General features: G+C 30.6%; 2 protein-coding genes across 2 annotated transcripts in view; one reads left to right on the top strand and one right to left on the bottom strand.

Moving 5' to 3' along the window:
- LOC134715755 (NBAS subunit of NRZ tethering complex-like) overlaps positions 1 to 13,075 on the top strand; it is a 65,548-nt gene that overhangs the window by 16,607 nt on the left and 35,866 nt on the right. Inside the window, exons 17-25 of the mRNA XM_063578170.1 lie at positions 117 to 268; positions 5,983 to 6,120; positions 7,628 to 7,706; positions 8,418 to 8,522; positions 8,979 to 9,043; positions 9,240 to 9,311; positions 10,539 to 10,613; positions 12,057 to 12,131; positions 12,462 to 12,591. Coding sequence (XP_063434240.1) covers positions 117 to 268; positions 5,983 to 6,120; positions 7,628 to 7,706; positions 8,418 to 8,522; positions 8,979 to 9,043; positions 9,240 to 9,311; positions 10,539 to 10,613; positions 12,057 to 12,131; positions 12,462 to 12,591 — 891 coding nt within the window. The remainder of the gene's footprint in view (positions 1 to 116; positions 269 to 5,982; positions 6,121 to 7,627; positions 7,707 to 8,417; positions 8,523 to 8,978; positions 9,044 to 9,239; positions 9,312 to 10,538; positions 10,614 to 12,056; positions 12,132 to 12,461; positions 12,592 to 13,075) is intronic.
- Positions 3,532 to 5,314, bottom strand: LOC134714347 (uncharacterized). Its single transcript, XM_063575586.1, has 2 exons — positions 4,293 to 5,314; positions 3,532 to 4,196 (listed from the first exon to the last, which is right to left on the bottom strand). Exons 1-2 carry the CDS (start codon positions 5,239 to 5,241, stop codon positions 3,532 to 3,534), a joined length of 1,614 nt encoding a protein of 537 aa, XP_063431656.1. The 5' UTR covers positions 5,242 to 5,314.

Here is a 13,075-nt window from a genome sequence, read left to right as displayed (position 1 = left end):
TAACATTTTTGTTATGTTTTCTGGCTTCTTCTTTTCTGTGATCAGTAACGAAATCCAACATGAAACATTTTTGTTTATTGGAAACTCATGTAAGAGAAATTATTGTACTATTTCAGAGTAAGATTAAGAAAAGATCGTGGGTTTTCCATGAATGCATAGAAAGAATTCCTTACAACATAGATGCCATGAGAGAATTGTTAGAGTTTGGACTTAAAGGGACAGATTTACAGGCAATGTTGGCTATTGAAAAGGGGGAGGATGGAGGAAGGTAGGTCAATTTACATTTACATTAAAACCGGTTCATTTTCTTTAATTTTTTTATAAACTCAGAGGCGGCAGTGATGCTCACAACAGTATAAACTATTTGTATAAATCTTTATATTTTATATGGTAGAAGATCTGGATCCTGCATACTTTTGTATGCAAAAACCTCATATTTTGAAGTTTCTGTCTGTCATAGGTCCACTGACCTTGACTTCATTTTCATTGGTCAGTGACTGCATTTTTTTGTTCATAGGAATTTCTCACTTATAATGAGTAATAGAATAACCAAATTTGGTATATGTGTTCCTTGCAATGTCTAAATATCCAAATGACAGGGTTCACCCTGAGCTCAACTTCATTTCATGGATCAGTGAGGAAGATATAAGATTGATGGTCAAGTCAGTATCTCAGATACTATAAGTAATAGGTCAACACTATTTGGTGTATAGAAATTATAAAATGTACATATCAGACTGGCTTGTTTCATCTGACCTTGACCTTTATTTCAGGGTTCAATGAACTATGTTTAGCTTTTTGTGGTTTGGTCTATTTCTCAGGTACTAAAAGCAATAGAGTAACTGTATTTTGTATATGGAATGATTATAGGGTGTAGCTTTCAGGGAGGTTTCATCTGACCTTGATCTCATTTTCATGGATCATTGTCAAAGTAAATTTTTAATGGTTTTGTCAGTTAATGAGGGTCAGATACTATTGTTTTTGTTAAGAGGGTAGTCTGTAGGTTTGTACGTACAACTTTTTGGGGCTACTCAGTAAACACTCAATTTTACTTTAATGTTGGTCATTAACTGTTAGCCTGTGTATACAAAGACATTTGATAAACATTACAAATACTTTTATAGTTATTATTGTATGTTATTATTGTTAGCAAGATCTCTGGGAATATGTACCTCTTTTTCATTTTCAAACCGCTTTGGTGGGTTTTATGTATATAATTTGTACTTTGTAGGGCATTATATGTTTTATATATAATAAATTGTAAAGCTTAAATTCAATCTTGTTATCTGTTGTACAATTAATACTTTAAAGTAAGTCTGTGTTAATGAGTTTAAGGGCCATTATGAAACCAGTCACTTAGCCTTTTTCCCTGCTACATTACCATTGCTTTGAACAAATTTGATAAACCAAGTCTAGATAGAAGAGACTAGAAGCTGAATATTTATTTTAATGAACTTCAGTGACCTACTAAATATTTTAAATAAACTTGCAGTGAAATGCAATTTTTTGGGGAGTATATGTTAAAGGTCTCACTGTGACTTTAAGATAAAGAACAGCAATAAAAGCACTGTTTCTTAGCTTTTTGTTTTGCATTAACTGATTTTGTGTCATCTATCAATTCTCCATATCCTTTGTTTTTCTATTATAATAAAGAAGTTTGTTTCTCATGAGTAATTACGTTTTTCCTGCAGAATTTTCTGTTACATTACAAATAGACATGTGTCTACCAGACATGTGTCTACCAGACATGTGTCTACCCTAGGCCTGATAAGTGAAAAGACCAGATGTTGTACAAAGAAACTTTCATAAATAAGAAAGTTGAAGTCATTACAAATAGTGTCAACCATCAGTTCAGCAGAAATTTGAATACTTATGGGGACCATGGGTGTGAATTTGAAACTCAGTTACAAGATAACTAATGAAAAAATAGAAAAACCTTAAAATCTGATTGAGTCACTTTTAAGATAGTACATAGATAACCAAAATAAGACCATGTAGCAAATTGATGTATGAATGTTTTATATAATATACCCAAAAGTTAACAATGATTGTTCATTTGATCATACAATTTCTAATGCAGTTTAATTGGGAGTAGTTAATCAGGCCAGGACAACTGAAGGACGCCTCTGGGTGCAGGAATTTCTCGCTACATTGAAGACCTGTTACCTGTTGGTGACCTTCTGCTGTTGTCTGCTCTATGGTCGGGTTGTTGTCTCTTTGACACATTCCCCATTTCCATTCTCAATTTTATTTAATTAAGTAAAGCAGTATACAGTGAGAATAGTGGGTATACCAAACCATCAATCCATGATGGTACAACTAACTAGCTTGAGTACAAGCTACATTTTGAGGCTGCTGCAAAATTTAATTGTTGGTCGGAAGATAAAGTTTTCAAGCTTATTACATGTATGAATGGTGCTGCTTTATTTACCTTTCTTGTACCTGATATTATTTACCTTTCATGTACCTGATATTGAAATAGATAATATCGCAGCATATTGTTATTGAATGTTAACCAAACAGTTGGCTGCAGAAAACCTGAGATGTTTATATTTCACAATTTGATGATTGTACATGTATAGGTAAACCAGGCCGATCTTTACAGGAACTTGCCATACTGTTACTATAGCTATAGTTGTTAATTTTTGTGTCATTTTGGTGTCTTGTCTCATTGGCAATCATACCATATCTTTTTTTTTAATATAATGATATAATTTAATTTCGGATGTAACATGTCTTCTGATAGGCTGACAGTGCTTTGTTTATTAGCTCAAAGAAATAATTTTGTCATTTGAACGTGACGTCATCAATTTTTTTTTTAATGATTTACTCCGGTTTGAATAGAATCTAGAATTAAATTATAAAGAATGACTAATATTTTGTCTGTCTATTCGAAATAACATCAAGAGATTATTCAGAATTTATGGCATTTAGAAAAGCACTTATTGACCATGTTTTAGACTCTCCTATTTTACAAATCAATGTAGAAATCATTGACTGGGCCTTTTGCTGTGCTCTGAAATGTTGATCTATTTTAGCTACCGAGTAAAAGTTAAGACAAAAGACAACATTTGAAACTGCAGCTTGTATGCATTTGAAGATGTCTGTGTGGCAGGGTTTAATTGACCTTAACCTAATTTTCATGGTTCGTTGCTGAATGTTAAATTTTCGTTTTTTTGTCCGTATATCAGTTACATTTAACTAATATCAACTATATTTTGTGAATCAAGGTGCACATTGAAAATGACCTTTTGAAAGGGTTTATTTTACAATGATCTCATCATTATTATTCAGTTTTGATTATAAAAACAAGCAGTCAAATCTTGTTGGTGTGTAGCAATTCCTAATATACATTCCATTGTTACAAAAATAAAAGGAGCGATAAGTTATAGTCAGTTTTATTGTTGTTCAAATAAGTTTTTACAAATTCATGCAAGTAAGTTATGAGTTTGAAATACAATTTATTTTCATAAAAGCAAGAAAAGAAGAATTATATCAGTTCAGGCTATGGAAGTAATTAAAATCAGTTAATCAGAATCCAGAAACAGTATATATTTTGGCTTCGTTGGGTTCACTTTCATATGTACAACAGCCTATGTACAATGTGCCTGTACTGTCTATGTCTAAAGAGTATGGAATATGGATACCTAACTGATCCTTAGTGTTAAGGTAATGAATGCACTGTCCTATAGTATTGAGGATATAAATCATGTGATGATGGTCATCTGTAACTATAATGTTGTCAGATTTTGTAGCCACCAAATCTCCAGGTTTCATAGTTTGTTTCTTGTTTATATCTGGATTACCGGTGTATATCCATCTCACTATGTTTGTCTTATCTAATGCCACTATTCTACCTCTATATTCTTCATCTAGAATATCAATGACATAAATGTTATTGTCATTGTCAGTAGTTATTCTGAAGGGAACAGTAAATATTAATTTCCCTTTGTTGTCAGTATGATACACTTTTTCTTTTTTTCCATCCATACTCATCATGATAACTTGTCTTGGACCATTGACAGGAAAGGTTTTTGGTTGGTTCTCTCTCACACCAACTAAGATCTTATGGTCGCTTGTTACATGGACACCAAGAGTTATTAAAGGATTTACACTGAACTTTGTTGGATTCACTTTACTGGTACTACCGGAAAGTATTGTAAGGTTTGATTCTTTTGTAGATAGAAGTAGGTCACCTGATGGTAGTAATGCCATGTCCAATATGGTTGTTTTAAAAGAATACAAATCACATAATGATTCATTTGTTAATTTTAGTTTATGTAGTATATGGCTTGGATAACCAGAGATAAAAATACTTCGGTCATCAAAACAGACTAAATTGTTAACCATCTCAAACTCTGTTTTGTATTGCTTTATGACTTTAAATTCAAATATCTTTTGGTCATCATCAGATTCCTTTAATTCTCCAACGTAGAAATCTTGAACTATATTTTTACCTGGGACAAACTTAGGCAACTTTTTAAATTTAGGGCTGGCAGGTACTATTCTTTGTTGTCTTGAAGTTTTCTCCTCCGAATATATGTTGAAAACTTGATTAGCAATATTTGAATTTAAGGCGTGGTTTAAATTCTTTCTCCTAAGGTCTAAATCTTTGTTGATCTTCTGTGATCTATTTCGAGCATTATTCACTGATTGCATCAGAATTTCCTTTCTCTGATCAAGTTCTTTCAAAAGTTTATTGGTATGCTTTTCAACTTCATCCTTTAGTATTTTTTCTCGGTTGAGAATATTCTGCTTTTCCAATTCATATTTGCGATCTTCTGAAGATTTCAAAATTCCAAGTTCAGATAATACTTCTTCATTTTGATCTATTTCCTCTTCAATCTCAGAATTGAACGTTTTCATTGATTTCAATGTAAGTTGATATCCTTCAGCTAGTTCAACCATAGTGTGTTTGTTATGAATTTTTGTTATACACAAAGGGCAGACAACTACTTCACAAGATTGACAAAATAAGAAACAGTTGTGTTCACTATGAATTCCACATTGAATGTTACTTAAATCTAGTTTATCCTTACTCTGTTGCTGGTGTAAAGGAATGTCCTTTATTTCTATAATTATATGCTGGTCAGTTGATTTCACTTTTTGATGAAGTTTCTGACATTTTGTACACAAGAGAAAGTCACATTGTATACATTTCCATTTAATCTCATTTGATTCCTCACACATCTGACATAACATTGGAACTTGTCCTTTCTGAAATGATTTTGATAATGCCATTATGGTGATTTAGTTTAACAATTTTGTCTATAAATATAAGTGATATTCTTGATCACTTGATTATTCCGGTTGTCAAAATAATATCCTGGTTGTCAAAATAATACCCCGGTGTTTACTTTTTTATTACCTGAACAGATCAAGGTAATTGTTATCTGCCAAGGTTATATGTAGTACATGATATCTAGACTTTTAAATAATGAAACTAATACTTTGTACCTTTAACGCGTCCATTTAGCTTAGTATTTAAATAAAATAATTATTCTTAAAACTCAAACTAATTGTTGATTTTACGTTATAAAGATCATAATATTTCTGTCCTTTTTCTAGTCAACTTCACAGTGATTTGTTTTCTCAGTTTTCATACAATGTTGATGTATTCACAGAAGAGAAAATCCCACTTTGACATATTCTTAAAGATTCATATTTTTTTTTTTTTTTCTAACTTGTTAGAAAATCTCATTATTAAACTGATATAAGAATTTTTTGATATAAAGTGTTTGTTAACAGTTAGAATTACAAATGCTTCAATTAGCTTAATCAGGAATAAGTCCTTTTATACATATTACTGAACCAAAAAGTTGTAGAACATATATATATATAGTTTTCAGTGACATTTTCCTAATTTCTTTTTTGATATATTAATCAAGTATTGATTTTGTTTATGTCCTCCTCAAAACAATGTACATGTAAAGTCTTTCTTGCTATAATCACTTTAAATTTTATTTTACAACTGTATTTTAGGTTCATCCTCTGTGATCCAGAAGATGGTCTATATGAAGATATAACATTAGATGAGTTTGATCCTGAAACACAGACAAAGAAAGAAGAATTGAAGAAAGCTAAACAAGAAGAAATGTTGAATGAACTGGAATTTAAAAAGTTAGTTTTAGATTATAGATAAAAATTTAAATACTGTACCACTTTTACTATGACGTTTTCAAAAAAAATATTATGCTAGAATTGAAAGTTCATATGCACTACAATTTTTTTCAAAGGTCAAAATAATAAATATAGGGCTGTGCAGGATATTTTCAACGTTAATATGCCCTTAACTTTTTTAACTAACACTAATTTTCTTTCCAACCCTTCCTTGAATGAAGGGTTACCACGGTTTTCAATGTAAACAATATGCACATGTTTATTTACTGGTAACATTCCCAAGTTATGTCTCTGTGAGATGGAATACAGATAGCATAACTTGGAACCAGTATGTAAACAAAATTAATTTTCTATGCATATTCAAGATCTCCCCAAAAGAGGCGTGGTTTGAGAACAGTTGTATTTACAAAGTGCAACCTATAGTCAGGAATCAACGTCTCGTGTTTACTTGATTCCAATAAAAAGTTATTCAAATATACATAAGCTGGAAACCTCTCTTTGAAACAATATCTCATTAAATTTTCAGATCCTGGTTTTTAAAGACATAAAACTTTTTCCTTATTGTGTCCTCTTTCATACACATCTTATTCAGTTTTTCCCAACTGTTTGTTCTTTGGTAAAAGCATTTGGTTTGTTTGTTTTCATGGATTGGAAATCTTTGGTTTTGTTCTTGTGATGGAACACAAAATTGACAACAATTAACTGATATATTCTTTCCTTAGAACACAATGTTGCATATATTTTAAAAAATACCTTAAAAGTTTACATTGTTGTTTTTTCGAAATATATGAAGTGCTTTGATTATTTAGAAAATTAACTACTTGGAATAAAGATACATCATACTGAATGGGAGACAACCTAAGAACCTGTACATTTTATAGATTTGTAAAATTCAGAATTAATAACTTAGAACAAATGGTCAGATGTTGTTAAAAACTTGTCCCCATTTTGAATACTGTAAAAAGATTTAATAGTAAATAAAAGTTTTTTACATTAATTTTTTTCTTCCAATAAATGATTTTAAAAATGTTGATAGAAATGTATCATTCTTTGTTTAACCTGCAACTGTTTTTGTTGTTGTGGAAGTGAGATAACTGAAAGTGATTTTGCATTCTGTTGTCTGCATCTTTAACATTAAGGGCATATGATACAGTTACAGGGGAGGTAATGACATTGCTAGTGTAAATTGTTATTTTAGCGACGTCAAACTATGACTTATTGGGAAAAAGCTCAGTTTTTGACTGAGTTTTATCATTCAAACTTATTTAACTTGAAAAAGAGTTCATGGACCCCTCTTTTTTAAAATGCCATTTGGTTTGATTACGCGAGATCAGGTTAAAAATAGTCTATATGGAAATTTTGATCAAAACTGTATCGTATGCCCTTAAAAGGCTCTTCCTGTGGATAATTTATTTAGACATCAATATTCTGTATACCTATATATGAAAAGATTGAAATATTATATTCAGTATTTGATATATTTAATTTTATCTTTATCTAATTTCAGTCTGAATCTAGAACAGAGAGAAGTATGTCGTGTCAGAAGAAAACTTCTTCAGTATTTGTACAGATTGAAAACTTATGAGGTAACATGATAATAAAAAAGAAGATGTGACATGATTGCCAATGCGACAACTCTCCACAAGAGACCAAATGACTCAGAAATTAACAACTATAGGTCACCTTACGGCCTTCAACAATGAGCAAAACCCATACCGAATAGTCAGATATAAAAGGCAACAAAATGACAATGTAACAATGTAAAACAATTCAAAGCAGAAAACTTTCGGCCTAATTTATGTACAAAAAATAAATGAAAAACAAATATATAACACATAAACAAACGACAACCACTTAAATACAGGCTCCTGACTTGGGGCAGGCACATACATACAGAATGTGGCGGGGTTAAACATGTTAGCAGGATCCCAACCCTCCCCATACCTGGGACACTTGTGTAACAGTACAACATAAGAGCAAACTACTAAAGTCAGTTGAAAAAGGCTCAACTCAGATGGATGCAAATAGAAATACTACACAGAGTGGATGTGAATTGTCTATATATTGTTAAATGTTATAAATATCAGTAAAATAAATCAACAAAAACACAAAAATTTCGTATAGATAATATGACTATATTTTCAAAGACTACACAAAGTGAATGATTTCCAGAGATATTGAATATAGTGTGGCTTTAAATACATCAGCTTTAAATTATTCCATCTCCATAAGTTTATTCCTTATTGCTTAAAAAACATTATGCAGGCTGTAGTAATATTTGATCTGTTTGTTTGCAGTGCATCCTGGGAGGTGTCCATGCAGCAGCAGAAAGGTTTAATGAAAAATTCTTCCAGAAATTCAGATCAGAAAACATAGTGGAGATTGCAGTTAATTATGCCAGGGTAGGTCTCCATTTTTACAGTGCATTTTGTGGGTTTTGGTGTTCATTTAAAAAGTGTTGCTGATTGGTTATTTTTTATGAGATCTGTATTGCCCACTGATTAAAAAATGTGAAGTTTAAGATTAAAAATCAACTACATTTTCTTATTAAATTTGACCGAAAATGTGTATGCATTAAGAATATTTGGTAGAAATATATAACTTGTCTTAGCAAGAAATATAGTGGTAACAAATGCTTTCTTATAATAAATTATTGGAAATTATAGTGATTTTTTCAAAAAGAAAAGTGTTAAAAAATACATTTTGAAATTTGGGAGATTCAAATTAAAATGGAAAATACTTATTCCTCAAGTTTTCTTTTAAATATTATATAGAAAATATGGAATAATATTATGATGTAATATTGTAATTCCTAAATTGTGATAGTGTTTGTTTATATTCATAATTTATATTTACAGGATAATAATATAGAAGCTTTAGAAACTCTGTTCACCTTTCACTGGGAAGACCTAAGACCTCACAGGTAATGTTCAAAAGCTTATTGGAAACAATAATGTGTAGAGTATAGTTTTTGACTTTAGAAATTTTGACTTCATTATTTAACAAAACCTTAATAACAATCCAAATAGAACCGACCACTTGCAAGACAATTTTTTTTTATTGTTGCTGCAAATATCATTGCTGAATGAATATTTCATTTTAATATTGGTATATTTTAGGTTAGGAATATTGTCTAATTTTCCAGAAACAACAAATCCACATGAATATAGGTCACTGCTACCAGAAGTTGGGTAAGTAATATAAAAGTTTGTTTCATAATATTTATTCATTATTTAGATTCATTATTAATATTTTCAATATTAGTCTGTTAATAGATGCAAAGTGGTTTTAAAGAAATAATTCTGAAGGTTTGAAGTTTGATTAAATGATAATTTCATATACAGAATTTATAGTTTTGCTGGTTAAGATAGAATTGCCCTTTTAAAGAATCCTCCACTACAAAGTCACAAATATAACTAATCCCCCCAAAAAAAAATCATGAATAATTTTGATTATTGGTAATTGAATCATACAGGAAATTTTGAAAGGCTATCAAACTAGAACATTTTTGAAGAGGGTAAACTGAAAGTATACTTTTCAGAATTCTCAGATATGTGGGTTAGCATTTTTTTGTGTGTCTAGATTATTTTTTATGTGGACAGATTTGACATAATTAACATTCAAAAGAATGATCAATGAATAATATACATCTTTAATAGATCGGCGTTTTGCATTTGCGCCAATCTGCATTTCATTTGCGCTGATTTTTTTTTCCATTTGTGCCGATTTTTTTACAGGTAAATAACAGGTAAATTACAGGTGAAATGATATAAGAAGTAATGTTATTTTCATTTATTATTAAAGACCTCTTCCGTCAGCCAGTTGTACACATATGTTATGAATTGTCATTTTACCAATTCAGGGGGCACAACCCAACAACTGGTTGTCCGATTCATCTGCAAATTTGTTGTCCGTTATGGAATGTGTACTTGCACATTGTCTAAGAATGTATGACATTTGTCATCAGAAGGAGCGGAGCGTCATATAATGTTAAACATGAAGCAGTCATCGGGAATTTCATTTAGGGAAAGGAATGGTAACCTCGAAACATTGGGATAGCAATTTACCAATTGCAATGTCACTTGATTTGTCTTTATACTCTGTGCTCAGCCAATATATAAGTATGAACTTAACTGTAACTTACCTGTAAATCCAATTAGGAAAAAATATAAAATCGGCGCAAATGAAAAAATGAAATCGGCGCAAATGAAAGAATGAAAAATTTCAAAATCGGCGCAAACGCCCTAATAGATATAAAAATGTATGAACCAAATCTTACAAAGGTTTATGATTTAGTTTCCTGCACTATTAAAAGGTGCTTTGGATAAATATAAACTTCCAAAAACTAATTATTTGAGTTGGAGTAAATCAGAATCAAAGACATGTACTGTAATATTATTGTTCTTTCTATGATTCAGGAATGATAAGTCAGTTATTCCCTGGGAAGAAGACAGATGGAGAGAAAAAGATTGGAGTGAGGAAGATTTTTGCAGGTAAAATAATAAAAGATGGTTAGAGACTACATTGTACTGCTTACGTGAAAATTAAGCTGTTACATGTAATTAATTAGGGATTACGTTTTAGGTTTGGTTTTAATATTGCTGATGTATAACATACAGTTAACTCTCGTTGTCTCGATTGATTGACTCGAAATTTTGGATGAGTCAGCGTTTTCACATGGTCTCGAACTTTGTTCCATATAAATGTATGTAATTTGACTCCGGATGAGTCGAAATTGGATGAGTTGAAATTTTGGTGGAGTTTAACTAAATTTACGGTCCCAAGGTTAACAAAAGTATTCAAGATTAGTTATCTATCTCGAACTAGTACACATATGTCAAAACATGACCTCCAGGATTTAATTGGATCGAAGAGTTAATCTGACAATACACATGTAATTTAATTCCCGGTCACTAACCACTGTATTAATTTATGACCTGCTATTTCCACAAGTGTTAACCTAAGAAATTATATAAATAATTAGTGATACATTGTTAAAATTCATAAAAAAGTATTTAAAATGTTTACAAAACAATTAATTGTGATTTATACTAATGAGCTTGGGTGTGTATAAAGTGAAGATTGTGACCTCTGTAAATAATCAACCAAAAACTACTGAATCAGCGTCTTTAATCTTGTTATATTTTCTTTTGAAAAGAAAGAGTGAGATTAAACAAAATGAAGAGAAATCTAACTTTTCTAAAATCTCATGTATCCGAGAATAATCAATTTTGTCACCGACCTGAATAACGAAACTAATGAATGGGTATTTCTCTCGAAAAAAATAGGAAAAAATTGTAACTGAAACAATAGAATAAGTAAAAATAATGTTATTATAATAATGAAAGACCATGACATTTAAATACATTGATCTGATACAAGAATATCAATCCCCTTCCCATAATCACAAGGATTTATTTTAGTTTAACCAAGTTCAGCAAGAGTTGTGTCCCTTGGTCTGTCAAACTTCCAGTTTTCGTTTGAGTCCAACTATGTGTATCTCAATATATTTCTCTGGTTCGAATGACTTCGAGATAATGAGAGTCGACTGTATATAATTTTGAATTTTAATTCAAATAAACATTCAGTAATACATTAAAAATAGACAGATACTACAAAAGCGGAAATTTGGAAATGAGGTGTATCATTGGACCTTCATTCATAGCAGTCTAAATTTTCCCAACTTAACATTCACCTGCCATTTTATATTAAAGTTTAAAAGCACATTTTGAACTTCATTTTTAGTTTTACAGTTTAACTTTTCTTTCAATGACAACCTTTACAGCACATCTATTTTAATTAGGGTTGTATTGAGTGAACCATGCAATTTTGTTTTATAATTATAAATAGACAAAAAGGGTATCTTCAATATATTAAAATGGAGTGAGTTATTGATAGATGGTTATATTATTCGATTTAACACTGATATTTTTCAGAACTATCATAGAACCAGTTTTACCAGATCTAGGAGGTTTCTTATATGAGGAAAATCCAGGTCTCAAAGAATTTAGGTTCGTATAATACTTTATAACACTAGCCAACAAATTTTGATATGAAAAAACCTTACTCTATTTATATTATAGAGGAAGTAGTTTTTGTTTAGTCGTTTTGGCTTTATTGTCATACAACAGAAGTCTTTTAAATATTTTGTCTGTTGGTTTTTATGCATAAGCTTGTTTAAATTTTATAAAAATTTTCACTTCCATAAACTAATGTGTTTTTCAGCCATTTTGTTTAATTTTTTCAATACTGGAATTCTTGATTTAGTGATACCTTAAATGACTAAGCAGACATGATAAAATATTTATAGTAATATTAATTTTCACATATTTTTTCTGTAGAATGGCCAACCCAAACACTGATGATCTTTCTAAGTGGTACAGTTTCAGAGCCTGTGAGATAGAGAGGTTATCACGACAAGTAGACCTATCGGTAGAGTTAGTCAAACTGGCCACTGAGAGAGGAGTGGAGGTGGGTCTTACAATTCAGGATAGTGTTTTCATAAACCTAAAAAATATCTACTCCTATAAATAAAAATTTTGATGTTGATTGTTTGAAATTGTCCGAAAAGAGCTAATCATGTCAAAAAGTATGCTCAAAAATAAATTTGTTTGCAGGGTATATAAGCGAGAGAATGATTTTGTATACTAGAATTTCATTAAATTAGAGGCTTTTATAAAAAAGTACAAAAAATGTAGTAGCAAGTTTGTTGCTCTTTTGTGAAGTTATTGTTTGATAAGGCCAGGATTTTTTAATTTGTTGGTTTACGGATCCGCCGACCCGATTTTGCCGATTTCCAAAATAAAAATAAAATCGAATTTTCAGGCTTTTTTTTATTCTCGCCGACCCTAAGAAATGCATTATCCCTGAAAAATAATTAAAATATCCTTTTTTATGAAATAAAATGCATTAATCACTAACAGAAGTGATGACACTTTCTGTTGTGAAAAATGAA

Source organism: Mytilus trossulus, chromosome 4 (genome assembly GCF_036588685.1).
Source record: "Mytilus trossulus isolate FHL-02 chromosome 4, PNRI_Mtr1.1.1.hap1, whole genome shotgun sequence".
NCBI lineage: Eukaryota > Metazoa > Mollusca > Bivalvia > Mytilida > Mytilidae > Mytilus > Mytilus trossulus.
Note: the sequence above shows the minus strand (reverse complement) of the source record. Positions and strands in the feature narration are given on the sequence as shown.